Below are 12,150 nucleotides of genomic sequence, written 5' to 3'. Positions count from 1 at the left end.
TTAAGTGCAGCGGGGCTAGCGTGTGTTCTTCAGCAAGGGGCTGCCTTATTCTCATGGTGTTGAATGTTGTGCTCAATACTAACACAGTACTTCCTGCACCCCTGCCAAAACATGGTTTATTATGTGGTCCAGGCTTTTTGATGGTAGGCGTAGGAAAGGAAAAAAATTAAAGTCAAAAGCAATTTAATATTTAATATCTTCAATTTAACACATTTTTAAAAAATAATGAACAAATAGAAGACAGTAAATGGGGTATGAGAAAAGAAATCATGAGAAAAGTTAAAGGAATAAAAAAGTTAAGGATTATATCACTGAAAACAAAAATGATTTTCCATGTTATTGGAGAGTTTCTAAGAAATGATAACTGTATTTTTTTTTTAGTTTTATCAAACTTAGAAGGAGAGAATGCAGCTGTAATGTGGTGTGTCCATCTGTAAAAGAGTGGAGTCAATCCCTGGCAGTGTGAGTGTATGGTTCTAGGCTGAAGAATGTATGAAGATTGAAATGGTAGAAAATCATCATTCAATTTAAATAGTACACTAATAGTTCAGTACCAGTGCAAACTTACTGTAAGAATGAAGGTGCACATAATGATGGAAAATATTACTCGATCTCACTGAAAAATTCACAACAGAATTTTGAAAGACTGAAAAAAGAAGATTATCTCTATGAAGTTGTTGAAGACTGACCTCCTGAAGAGAGAATAATAGATTGAATAAACTTGATGATGATTTGTAAACTCAAGGAAGCAAGGACTTCTTGGTTTAGAGTTGTTGTGAATAAACTTAGCACAGCCAGCCAGTGAGATAGATCAGTGGACTAAACACCTGCTTAGACAAGTGCAGGGACCAGGGTTCGATCCTCAGCACCACATATTGTGCTGGCTCTCCCCCAGGAGGGCTGAGCTGGCCACACGTTACAGTGTGTGGTGACGCACACCTGTAATCCTGGCTCTGGGGAGGCTGAAAACAGGAGGATCACTATGAGTCCGAGCTGCGTGGTGAGACCCTGTGCCAAATACATTTTAAAAATTATTCTTATAGTTAGATTCTTAGTAGACCAATAAATTGAATCTCAGAGATTTATTAACATTTGTCTGAACAGAACCCAATGAAATAGTAATTTAATTGGACTACCAAAGCCGTTGAAGTGTTTTCTGTATTCCTGAGAATGTTTATTAATGTTTTTGAGTTTATATGTCATGATATTAGAGAGCAGCATGCATGTATGTGTGTACATATATGTATGCTTGTATATGTACATATGTATATAATTTCTGTTTTGTTTTTAAGCTGGATAATGCAGATGAACAAGCAGCCCAGATCAGAAGGGAGCTTGATGGTCGGCTACAACTGGCAGAGAAAATGGCAAAGGTAAATGATTTTCATTGACATATTGTAAAGCATGTTTCATACAAGTAAAGATATCCTACATTTATCCTTTTCTCCTGTATAGATATGCTTCATAAACCCAAATACTTGAATATGCATTTTGCCTAGGTGAACTACACCATCCATTTGAATATCTGTCTTAGCATGTGAAATGTTTATATGTTTTAGACAAGTTTTTACTGTATAGATGAGGCTGACTTTGAACTCACTGTGTAACCCAGGCTGGCCTAAAATTTGTAATCCTTCTACCTCAACATCCTGAGTGCTGTGAATCCTGTGACGTGTGTCACCATGATTCACTGCTGATCTTTATGGATTACTCTTTAAGCAGTGCGTGAATTTCTCTAATTGCTCTAATAGGTCTCAGATAGGTTTAATGTTTCACTAAATACATTATCATCAGGGAGAAATCTTTTTGGCAAATCATGTTATGTTCTAGAATAATTCATCACAGTACTTAGAAATAGTACCAACTAACAGCATAATCCTTATTTGAATTTTTTTTTCCTCTGGTCATGAGTTATGATCAAACAGAAAAAGCAGAAGGTGCTTCATGCCTCATTCCTGTCCTCTGTTTAGAGAGGCACTGAAGCATCCTAGGTCATCTTATGTGGAATTCATGGAGTAGAAATCAAGTAGCTATTAGAACCCTTAGAGAGAACACGCTGCAGCTGCAACGTTAGCCTCTACTGAACTTGGCAAGAGGAATGTTTAGTTTTCCTGAAGGCTTGAGGCTGAGAGAGAATCGGAGAGATGTGCCCAACAGCATGCTGAGGGACTTGGACCTAGGCTCAGATTTGCATATTCCTGCTCTTTATGCGGATATTTCCTGAGATGGACACATAATTGTAAAGGAGACTTATGTCTCCACGGGCTTGGATGAACATGTGATGCTTTAAGCAATATTCTGGATGGCAACAGACCAGAGGAAAAGCTTCACATCTAAAGAGGAAAGTGCTGGCTTTCATAAGTCCTGTCAGAAGAAAGGGTCAGCTGGGAACAACAAAGCCTTCTACTTGGGCGGCCACAGTGATTTCATCAGGGATATTGATAGTGGAACAGGTGGGGAGAAAGAGATGAAGCAGATGGTGTTGGAAGGGGGTAAAAATAGTTCTAAAAATAAGATGCAATTCAGTAAAATATTGACATTGCAGATATTTGTTTTTCTGTTTAGTTTTACCAAATCAAAGCCATTTTAATAAAATACATTCACAGCTAATTACAGTTACTCCCCTTGTTCTGTTATGTCCCTCCATGCAGTGAACCCACAAGGACAGATGATATAAAGTTTACAGACAGGGAGATCGAAGCCCAGGGCCAGTGATGTGCTTACGATCACATAACTAGTAGATGACCAAACTAGGCCTCAAATTCTGACCCTGACTCCAAAATCTAAGCTCACGCTCTTACCTCCTAAGGCCTCTTCAGTCTGATAAATCCACAACTGTGGTTTACTAATAGTTAAAATTTTGATAATCAGTAACAGTGCCTTCCAAACTTCACAAAAGAATGCACTATAACAACAGCCAAGCCCCAGGCAGAAATCTCTGTCCAAGAATAGGAATGTCATGAGGTGTGCAGGCTCGCTCCTGTGGCCCGGCACTGCGGTGAGCCAGGAAGGTCGCACGTGCAGCCTGCCCTGGGCAACTTGGTGACTTAGCTAAACGTTCTCTCAAAATAGTGGGGGGCAGGGGCAGCGCAAAGGCCCGGGTGCCCTCCCCCCAACAAAAAAGATACAGGTACTGGATTTAGGATGGTAGCGAAGGAATAATTAGAAATGGGAAAAATATTAAGTGTTGGAAACACCTATGGCTATACCCATGATTATTACTTCCTATAACTAAAGTAAGCAAGTTATTTAATGCTTCTCAGCCTTGTTTTTTTTCTTTCTGTAAATTAGCTGAATGTTGATTAGCAAACAACTGCTAGTATAGGCAGGCACTGTCTTAGGTGCTTGGGATACGTCCAGATAGGTGTGCTTGCAAAGTGATGAAACAAGACAAAAATATTACCACATGCCTTCCTAGAATTTATATTTTGTTAGTAAGAGCCCCATGATAAGCAGTAAGTATGTCCCCTGTGACCTTAAATTATGAAAGGTGATCATTGCTACTTAGAAAATAGATCAGTAGGGTCAGAATTTTACCTACAGTAGATAGACAGATCTTTTTTAAATGAATGGGGAACAAGATTAGGAGGGAAAGGGAAGGGGCAATGAAAAGGGGATTGGATTAAAGAATTGAAGGGGACAAATGATGAAAATAGAACCTTTGCAGATAGGTAGGGGACCAAGAGTTGAAAGGAGCAGTGAGGGAGAGGGGAATGCTAGGGGGTGAAAAAACAAGCAAAAAAGAAACCAAAAGAATTAAGATGTACTATGTCCATGTACTAACTCCCACAATAGTTACAATCATTATGTACTATAAGCATATATTAATTAAAAAAAAGAAAAACCTTTTCCAGCTGACCAGAACAGACTACTTCTTGGCAACACTGTCTATCATTTATGCAGACTGAAGCATTTTGTATCATATTTGGCTTCTTTTTTCATCCTTCATACAAAATTTATCCAGAAGTCCTTTTTCCTCTTTTTGCATATTTCCAGAACCTGACCATTGTTAGTATTCTTTAGCTTCTACTCTGCTCCATTCAAGGAGAGGTGAACTTGAAAAACCTGTCCAGTTGTCTCAGTTACTCTTCTCTTGTTGCTGGGACAAACACCCGACACCCCGAAGGAAGGAAAGGTTTATTTAGCTCACAGTTAATAGATGTTTCAGTCCACACTCAGCTGGCTCCAAAGCACACTGGCACACTCCAGAGAGCAGCAGTTCATGGTGGTGGAAAACAGCAAAACAGCAAGAACAGAAGGAGAAGTAGTGGCAACAATGGCTGCAGAGAGCAAGTCTGTGCCCCTTCTGTTCCATTCAGGCTTCATGTCACAGGCTGGGTGCAGTCCCCACACCTGTAGTCCCAGTGAATCATGAGCTAATCACAAACGCTAGAAGTCTGCCCCATGGCTGCCTGAGGCTTTGGGGGGACAACTAGACACAAACCATAACACCAGTGATACGAGCTTTAGATATCATCTAAGATGTGGTGACAGCCCTACATTAAGAGCACTTGCAAAGTCACTGAGCTAAAATAATGGTTACCTTTTCATGAAGCAAATATTGTCTTAGTGTATATGATGTTTTAGAGCCAGTCATGTGCCATGTTAAGCAGAGAAGTGAATAAGAACATTTGAACTGTGGTTTATGGAACCAATTCACAGTTAAATAAAAAGAAAATAAGCCTATGTGTGATTCCATTCCAATTAAAAAGATTAAATATCACATATTTACTGGTCTGATGTAGAGTTGGTTTTGTGGGTTCCAAGAAAAAGGCTAAATAAAAATGATGAAATACTACTAATAAACCTCCAGGCTTTAAAAGAGTTATAACTATTTTTCAGAGGAAAAAATTAAAAATCTATAGACTCTATTCACTGCAAAGCTTTAAAATGCTAGTTAAATAGTCAATGTTAGTGGTGCCTGCCAATCGCCTCTTTGACAGATGATAGAGAAGGAAATGTTTTTAGCTAAAAATAGAGCTTTTAAACTATGCTAATGCTATGTTGTCTATAAAATAACACCTTTGAAAATTGGAAAGATAATGCCTCAGAATTTTCAAATGTATATTTTCTTTTGTTTTGTTAAGATAATTAATGAAAGACAAAGTTACGATTTTCATCAATAGAAAGTAAACACAAAGTAAACATTTTATTCAATATGTAATTAGCAAGCTAACTACTTAAGCCAACTCAAAGAGCATTTCAGAAAGTAGGAGTTTGGGGGCATTTTTAAGATTTATAGCCTAGACAAAAAAGTAGTTAATATGAAGATAGTTATTTTTGTTGTTGTTGTTTTTGGTTTTTGGCAGAACTGGGGATTGAACTCAGGTCCTTGGGCTTGCCAGGCAAGCCCTTATTCTACTGAGCTATCTCCCCAGCCCTATCAGACAATTTTAACTGTAACCGTCAAGTTCTTTTACTTTCCAGACAACTGTTATTTGTATGTTTTCCAGACAAAAATCCTATGAGGTCACGTGTAGGCTCACTCTCTGGAATCCATAGCAAGCAGTAAGGAGCACTAAGCGCCTTTTCCCAGTGTGCTCTGGTCAGCCTTTGCCCCTGTGGTTGGAAAGGGCCATCACATTCATCATTTTTTCCAAGTGTTGGATACTGTACAGACAACTTTGGAAGCTGATCCCAAAATATAAAACTATATTTTTATGGCTTTTTCCTCCTGTATGCATGTAATAAAAAATTATTTCAAAGCAACTTTAATTTTTCAAATACGTTTTTGAAAACACTGTGTTTTTCTTGAAAAAGCAAACATTTTTGGAATGTTGCTTCTAACTATAGTGAAGTATTAAAATCTTTAGGGAAGTTCATTAATTTATATATTCTTTCTGAAAAAGCAGTTTTAATGTTGATTATATGCAGATGATTTTTTTAGAAGAAGTATGTGAAGGTTATCGGGACAGGGGCAGGTGGCCTGAGACACTGGGCTGAGTCACAAAGCAGTGCCAAGCTCCAGCCCAGCCCAGCTCGCACAGAGCCACACACACGTGTCACGGGTGCTCCAGGGATGGAGATTTCTTAGGTTAGGCTTGATTAGTGCCGAGAGGAGCAAACCTAAGGCAGGGACTTTTCTGAGGCATTGGCCACCACTTCAAAGCAAGCCCTTCTCAGGTTTCAGCCCCATCCCTTGTGTCCAGAGGGTGACGCCTTCCCCTGGAATTGATGTTGTGAGGTCGCGTCACCTCCAGGTGTCAGGTTGGCAAAGATTAAACAAGGAAAAACAGCACTGACGTTCCACTTGGAGGAATATCAGCTGGTATGATGTTCTGTAAGGACAGTTTGGAAGTGTCCAAATATCAATATTTAGAATTTCCTTTTAATTGAGTGAAAGATTCACAAGTCTGATTGCAGAGATAAAAGTATTGAGTGGCAATTTTCATGTATTTTAGCAAGAAAATAGAACCTTCTAGATCAATATTCTTAATCTTTTTCACTTGACACATTGTTATCGTAAAATTGCTGTTTGCTCTAAACTTAAGTTTTTCTAAACCTCTTATAAAAGAAGTTACAGAACTATGGCCATAAAAGATGTTGCCACATTTGTGTGATGTGCAAATTAACTAATTCTAGAAATATGTCCATGACATTATTCAGTAAAAATAACATTTTATCGAATGTTTATGTATAAAATGTGTATCCTCCCAACATCACAGCTGTGTTAAGAGAGATTGTTTTTTTCCATAATTTAAGAGATATTATTAAAAATTATTTTTTCTAGCTAGCATAACTACATAGCCTGAATATTTTCTTATAGACCAGTTACTCCAAGCAATTCAAAGATAATAGTGGTTCATTAAAACAAAAACAGAATATACCTGTTTGGGGTCTTTCCCTCTCTCTTTTGCAGATTGCATCAAAATTTTGAAAGGATAAGATTTTAAAACCTAGAGATATTGAGTGTCATACTTGTAAGACGATGCATTATATCCATCATATTATCTTTGATGATAAATTTGAAATATGGCTTGTTTAACATTGTTGTTTTCAATATTGTTTTTAAGGAAAGAAGATTCCCCAAATTCATAGCAAAAGAAATGGAGAGTATGTACATAGAAGAGTTGAGGTCTTCAGTGAATTTGTTAATGGCCAATTTGGAAAGTCTCCCAGTCTCGAAAGGTGGTCCAGAATTTAAATTACAAAAATTAAAACGTTCACAGAACTCTGCATTTTTGGACCTGGGAGATGAGAGTGACATCCAGCTGTCCAAGTCAGATGTGGTGCTGTCCTTCACCCTGGAGGTAAGCGGCTTCCTCCTGTGCCGGCCACTGCCAGTATACATGAGGCATCGCTGTAATTTCTTTTGGCCTTCGGGTAGTGTTTAGAATTTAAACCAGGGTAATATATTTTGGAGATATTAAATCATTCTTCATTTGCTAGACAAATAGGTTGCTTATACAAGTGAATGCAAATTGTCTTTTAAACATAAAAGCAGTTTTAGAATAAAAGAACCAAAATAATAAAAATTCTGAAGCACATATTTGTACCAGCTAAGCTAAGCAAGTTCATTAATAAAACCAACATCAAAATACAGTTGATGGAAATGGAATTTAAAAATATTACTGTGTTCTCTCTAATTTGAAAACTCCTGACTTTATTTGCCTCATTTCTAAGTTATTTCAGCTACGGGGGCCATCGTTCTAGAATTAAATCAAGTAAATCAAATAAATGTGCCATTTTCTGTACTGTAGGTGACAAGACGCAGAGAGCTCCTTCCAGGGGCTCCAGGTTCCTTAGGGGCAAGGTCAGCATTGTGGAAAACAAGAACAAATGGTGGGCATTTAAAATTCTGTACCCCACACACAAAAAGTTGTCCTCCAAATCATCAGTGTCATCCCTTTCTACTACTGGCATGCTTGTTAGTGCAGCTACTTGTTGGATGCGCCTTATCATTCCATTTCTTCTTAATTTCTGTGAGGGAGTAACCTAGGAACATATCCATATCCATGAGTTTGCACGATCCCAATAGACACACAGAAGCATTTTTAATATATAGGAGGAAGAATTTATGTGAAATATACGGTACATGAAAGATTATGTCACACATCAGAAATATCCTGTCAGGTCTCACTTGACTTAAACATCAACATTTTTCTTCCCATACATTTCTTTTCGGTAAGTAAATACCAGCAGTGTCAGGTTTAAATTCAGAACTCTCCTAAAGTGTTTTCTGAGGCTTGGGGCTCCTTTATATTGTTGTCTTCGCTCCCTCCCTCCAATCCTCCCTGCTTCCCTCCCTCTCCCTCCTTCGCTGTCCCTCCCTGCGCGCTCCCTTCCTCCCTTCTTCTTCCTTCCTTCTCCCTCTCCTGGTTCCCAGTGCTGCTGTCCCTGGATCTTTGAGAGACAGAGTTTTAAATATTTTGTTAATTCTATCTCAGGATAAAAAGGTATTGCCACATCACTTCCTTGGTGGTAAATAAAGCAGATATCTGTCGATTCCATTCACCTGCAAGCTTGAGGAAATGAGCAGTGCCTTTCATAGCCTAACTCCCAAGCTAAAACTCTTTTTGTAGATTAATAGCTTGAAATTAGTGTCAGAGCACAATTATGGGGCTTTCACCCAAGACTTCCATTCTGTATTCATCTAATGGGTCTGACAAGTGGCTGTGCTACTGCATTTCTTGGCCTCCTCAGCCTCATCACAAAAGGGAGTTCAGTTTTACACTGCAAGGTATATTACATGTGGGATTTCCTAGTTATTTTCTGCTGCAGCTCTTTTTTTTTTCCCGAGGAAGACAATTTAATGTTTCATCCAGATCCAGAGGTGCATCAAATTAAATCACAGCTCCACTTGGCAAATAGCTGTTACATGATGATATCCAAGAAATGGTAGATGACAGATAAATTCAGAAGTGCTTTTTCCCCAGTGTGGATGGTTCTTTAGAAAGTGTCAGGTCACAGCCCTTGTAGAAAACACTGATGCCCAACATTCTAATTCTTGGTCCAGGAAACATGGGTCCTCCAGGTTCCATGTGACTGGGATGCCCCAACAATCATTTTTCTGTGCTGTAATTTGAGGGTCCATAGGACTGGACAGGAAACAGGTGGGAGCTGCTCACTGTCAGTCATAGTGGATGGCAGTGTAGAAGATGATCCAAATGACCATGAACAAAGCAAAAGATGTCATAAATCCTTTTGTGAGTTTCCATGTTCCGCCATATTCTTCCTCATCAATCTGTAGGTAGTTGCTGAAGTAGAGGTACAGGACCCCTGCATTGATCAGGCAGAACCCTGCTATTCCCAGGAAGCCTTGCAAAGGCAAAACTCCCCAGATGACACCCAGGACCACAGCAATGATCTGTCGGAACCAGTAGATCACATCTAAAAATTCATCCTTGTCCTCCCAGGCTGTGTCGCTCCGCAGCACCTTGCTCCAAACAGAGACTTTGAGGGCCCTGTTGGCCAGCTGCGGCTGAGGCGGCTCCTCCTTCCGCCGCCCGCCACTCATCCTCCTTTCGCGCCGCCCGGGCCGGGCCTGGGGCACGCAGGCTGAGCCAAAAAGAGTAGGGGTCTGGGGTGGCGGGACACGGTGAGCGGAGCAGCGGCAGCGGCGGCGGCAGCAACGCGATCAGTCCAGCGTAGACCCAGTCGCTCGGCTAAGCTCGGGCTCACTCCCTTGAGCTGGCGCCGCACACCTGCAGCTCTTTTGATGATACAAAGACTTCTAACATTTTTAAAATATTTTGTACGAAGTAAAATTAATCATTCAATTATAGTATTCTAAGAAGAACTTAGCATTGATGAGAAAATAAATTGCATATTAATTACATAGAATTTTATATTAATATTATATATTAATAACACATATAATTTTTACTATACATAAACCTTTCATTATATATTGAAAGATTTAGAAACATTGTTTTCTTTTTTATATAATTTTTAAATAATTATTTAATTACTTGGTATAGGGTGTTACTGTATAGCTTGGTCTCATAGTGATCCTCCTATCTCAGCCTCCCCAGTGCTGAGATTACAGGTATGCACCACCACTACCAGTTTTGGTAACCTGCATGTCGAGCTCAGAATTCTGGAGCTGGCATACAGTGCCAGAGACCAAACCTGAGTACTTGCATTTGCCAGGCAGGTGCTTAGACCACTGAGCTATCTCCCCAGCCCTCATTTTCTCTTTTTTATTTTTCTAAAGTCTTCCTCAATTATAACTCCTTAGGAATTGCTTTCCTTTATAAAAAATAAAATTAGGCTGTTAAGTTAATGTTTAAGCAAATCTGTGACTTATTATTCTGTGATTTCCTCTTAGCATATAAGGGAACACTGTTCAGTTAGCAGCTTAATGGTGTTAGAAGAATATAAGCTAACATTTACCTTAGCATGGCCTGACAAGCCTGCATATTTATGAAGCTGTTTGGATAGCCTCTATTGCTGTATTCTAAGTAACATGGATGTGAGTGCTCACAGTGTGTTCTTGGGGACTCACGATGTTTTGTGTAGAAGTTAGTGTCCAGTGACAAAATGAAATCATATGAAGTGGTGACTACCTAGTGTGTAGCTGCAGAACTCCTGAGAGAGTGAACTACTCTGCTGTCGCCTCTGGGCCTGTGAGGTCAGCCAAGCTGTCCTCCTTAGATCCAGGATTTCAACTAAGAAAAGTGGACAATGCACAGTTAACCTAATTTAAATCCCTAACATTTCATTAGTTAGAACTGGTCCAGTGGATAAGAGATCTTCAGTAAAAACCAAATTCCAAGTCTAGGGAATAAGATGCAATGGAAAAATTGTGCAGATGTTACCTTTCTTAAAACTTCTGCCACAACCCACCCCTTCCTCCTCTCACCATCCCTTGTTGACTTAACTGATCTCAGCTTTCTCTACTGTACTTCCTGTGTAGCACAGAGTTCGACTATTTATTATGTTTGCTGTTGTCTGGCTTTCTCTGCCAGTATGTGAACTGAGTCTCAGCCCCTATCCCCCCATTTGTTAACTGAGCCATGGCATGCACCTTACCCAGGCCTGGCACACAGTTCACTCAACAAATTTTTTTTTTTAATGTATTTGGTACAGGGTCTCACCACAGAGCTCAGACTCATAGTGATCCTCATGTTTTCAGCCTCCCCAGTGTTGGAATTATAGGTGTGCGCTAGCACAGCTGGTCTTGGTGGCCAGCTCAGTGTACCGAGGGGCGGGGCCGGCACAGCCTGAGTACTGTGAATCAAACCGGGCTCCTTGTGTTTGCCTAGGCAGGCACTTAGACCACTGAGCTATCTCCATAGCCCTCAACAAATATGTGTTAGTGACTTTTAAAATATAAAAAACCACCAGTGAGACATACAGGATAAGTCTTTCCAATCAGAAAAGCTTTAGAAAAAAACCATGAAGCAAAACAACCCAATTCCTCAAACTAAGTTGTATAACAATATGTTAAGATGAGACACAAATCAATCTAGAAAACTACGTTCACCTATGAAGTTACGAGTCTGTATGCTGTATAGAAAGGCCGTACCATGAATATAGTTGGATTGTCGCACTGAATTTCATCATTGACCTAAGAAAGAAAGGTCAATTGACCAGGCCCTTTGACTGTTCTACCTGACGAGACATGGTTTCCGATCTCAACGCATCACCCTGCATCATTTTCCCAGATATCACACATGTCAGTGGTGCGATCCCCTATATTTCCCAGTGTGGGTTATCTAGTGCCTTTCTTCTTTTTTATTCTAAGACACTTCTGTCTATTTTTTCTCTCTTACATCAGCCACAGACTTTGAGAAAATGTGTCATAAATCCATTTTATTCTACATAGTTCAATTTTCAATTTTGCTGTGAATTGATTGAGACAACTCCTTAAAATTAGGTCAGCTGATAGTCTATGGAATTCTTTTTGTCTTTTCACTAGGGACTGAAACTAGCTTTGCTTATTTGCTAATTGGATTGGTAAATTTATGTTTTATATATCACTATTAATTTAGTACAGGATCTCACGACACAGCTTAGACTCATAGTGATCCTCCTGTTCTCAGTCTTCTCTATCCTGGGATTACAGGCATGCACTGCCATGCTCAGTTTTGGTAGCCTGCATGACGAACCCCCAGGGCCAGCATGGCGTCCAGTACCTCGGACTGAACCTGGGTTCTTGTGCTTGTCAGGCAGGCACTTAAACCACTGGGCTAGCTCCCCAGATAT

The 12,150-nt window shown here is 39.7% G+C and overlaps 1 protein-coding gene and 1 pseudogene across 1 annotated transcript in view; one reads left to right on the top strand and one right to left on the bottom strand.

Annotated features, from left to right (window-relative positions):
* Cadps2 (calcium dependent secretion activator 2) overlaps positions 1-12,150 on the top strand; it is a 575,996-nt gene that overhangs the window by 232,834 nt on the left and 331,012 nt on the right. Inside the window, exons 4-5 of the mRNA XM_023703422.1 lie at positions 1,293-1,373; positions 7,014-7,250. Coding sequence (XP_023559190.1) covers positions 1,293-1,373; positions 7,014-7,250 — 318 coding nt within the window. The remainder of the gene's footprint in view (positions 1-1,292; positions 1,374-7,013; positions 7,251-12,150) is intronic.
* LOC101572490 lies at positions 8,848-9,457 on the bottom strand (annotated as a pseudogene).

This window comes from Octodon degus, unplaced genomic scaffold (assembly GCF_000260255.1).
Source record: "Octodon degus isolate 3935 unplaced genomic scaffold, OctDeg1.0 scaffold00170, whole genome shotgun sequence".
In the NCBI taxonomy this organism is placed as follows: Eukaryota; Metazoa; Chordata; class Mammalia; order Rodentia; family Octodontidae; genus Octodon; species Octodon degus.
The sequence above is the reverse complement of the archived record's forward strand: the minus strand, read 5'-3'. Positions and strand labels throughout refer to the sequence as shown.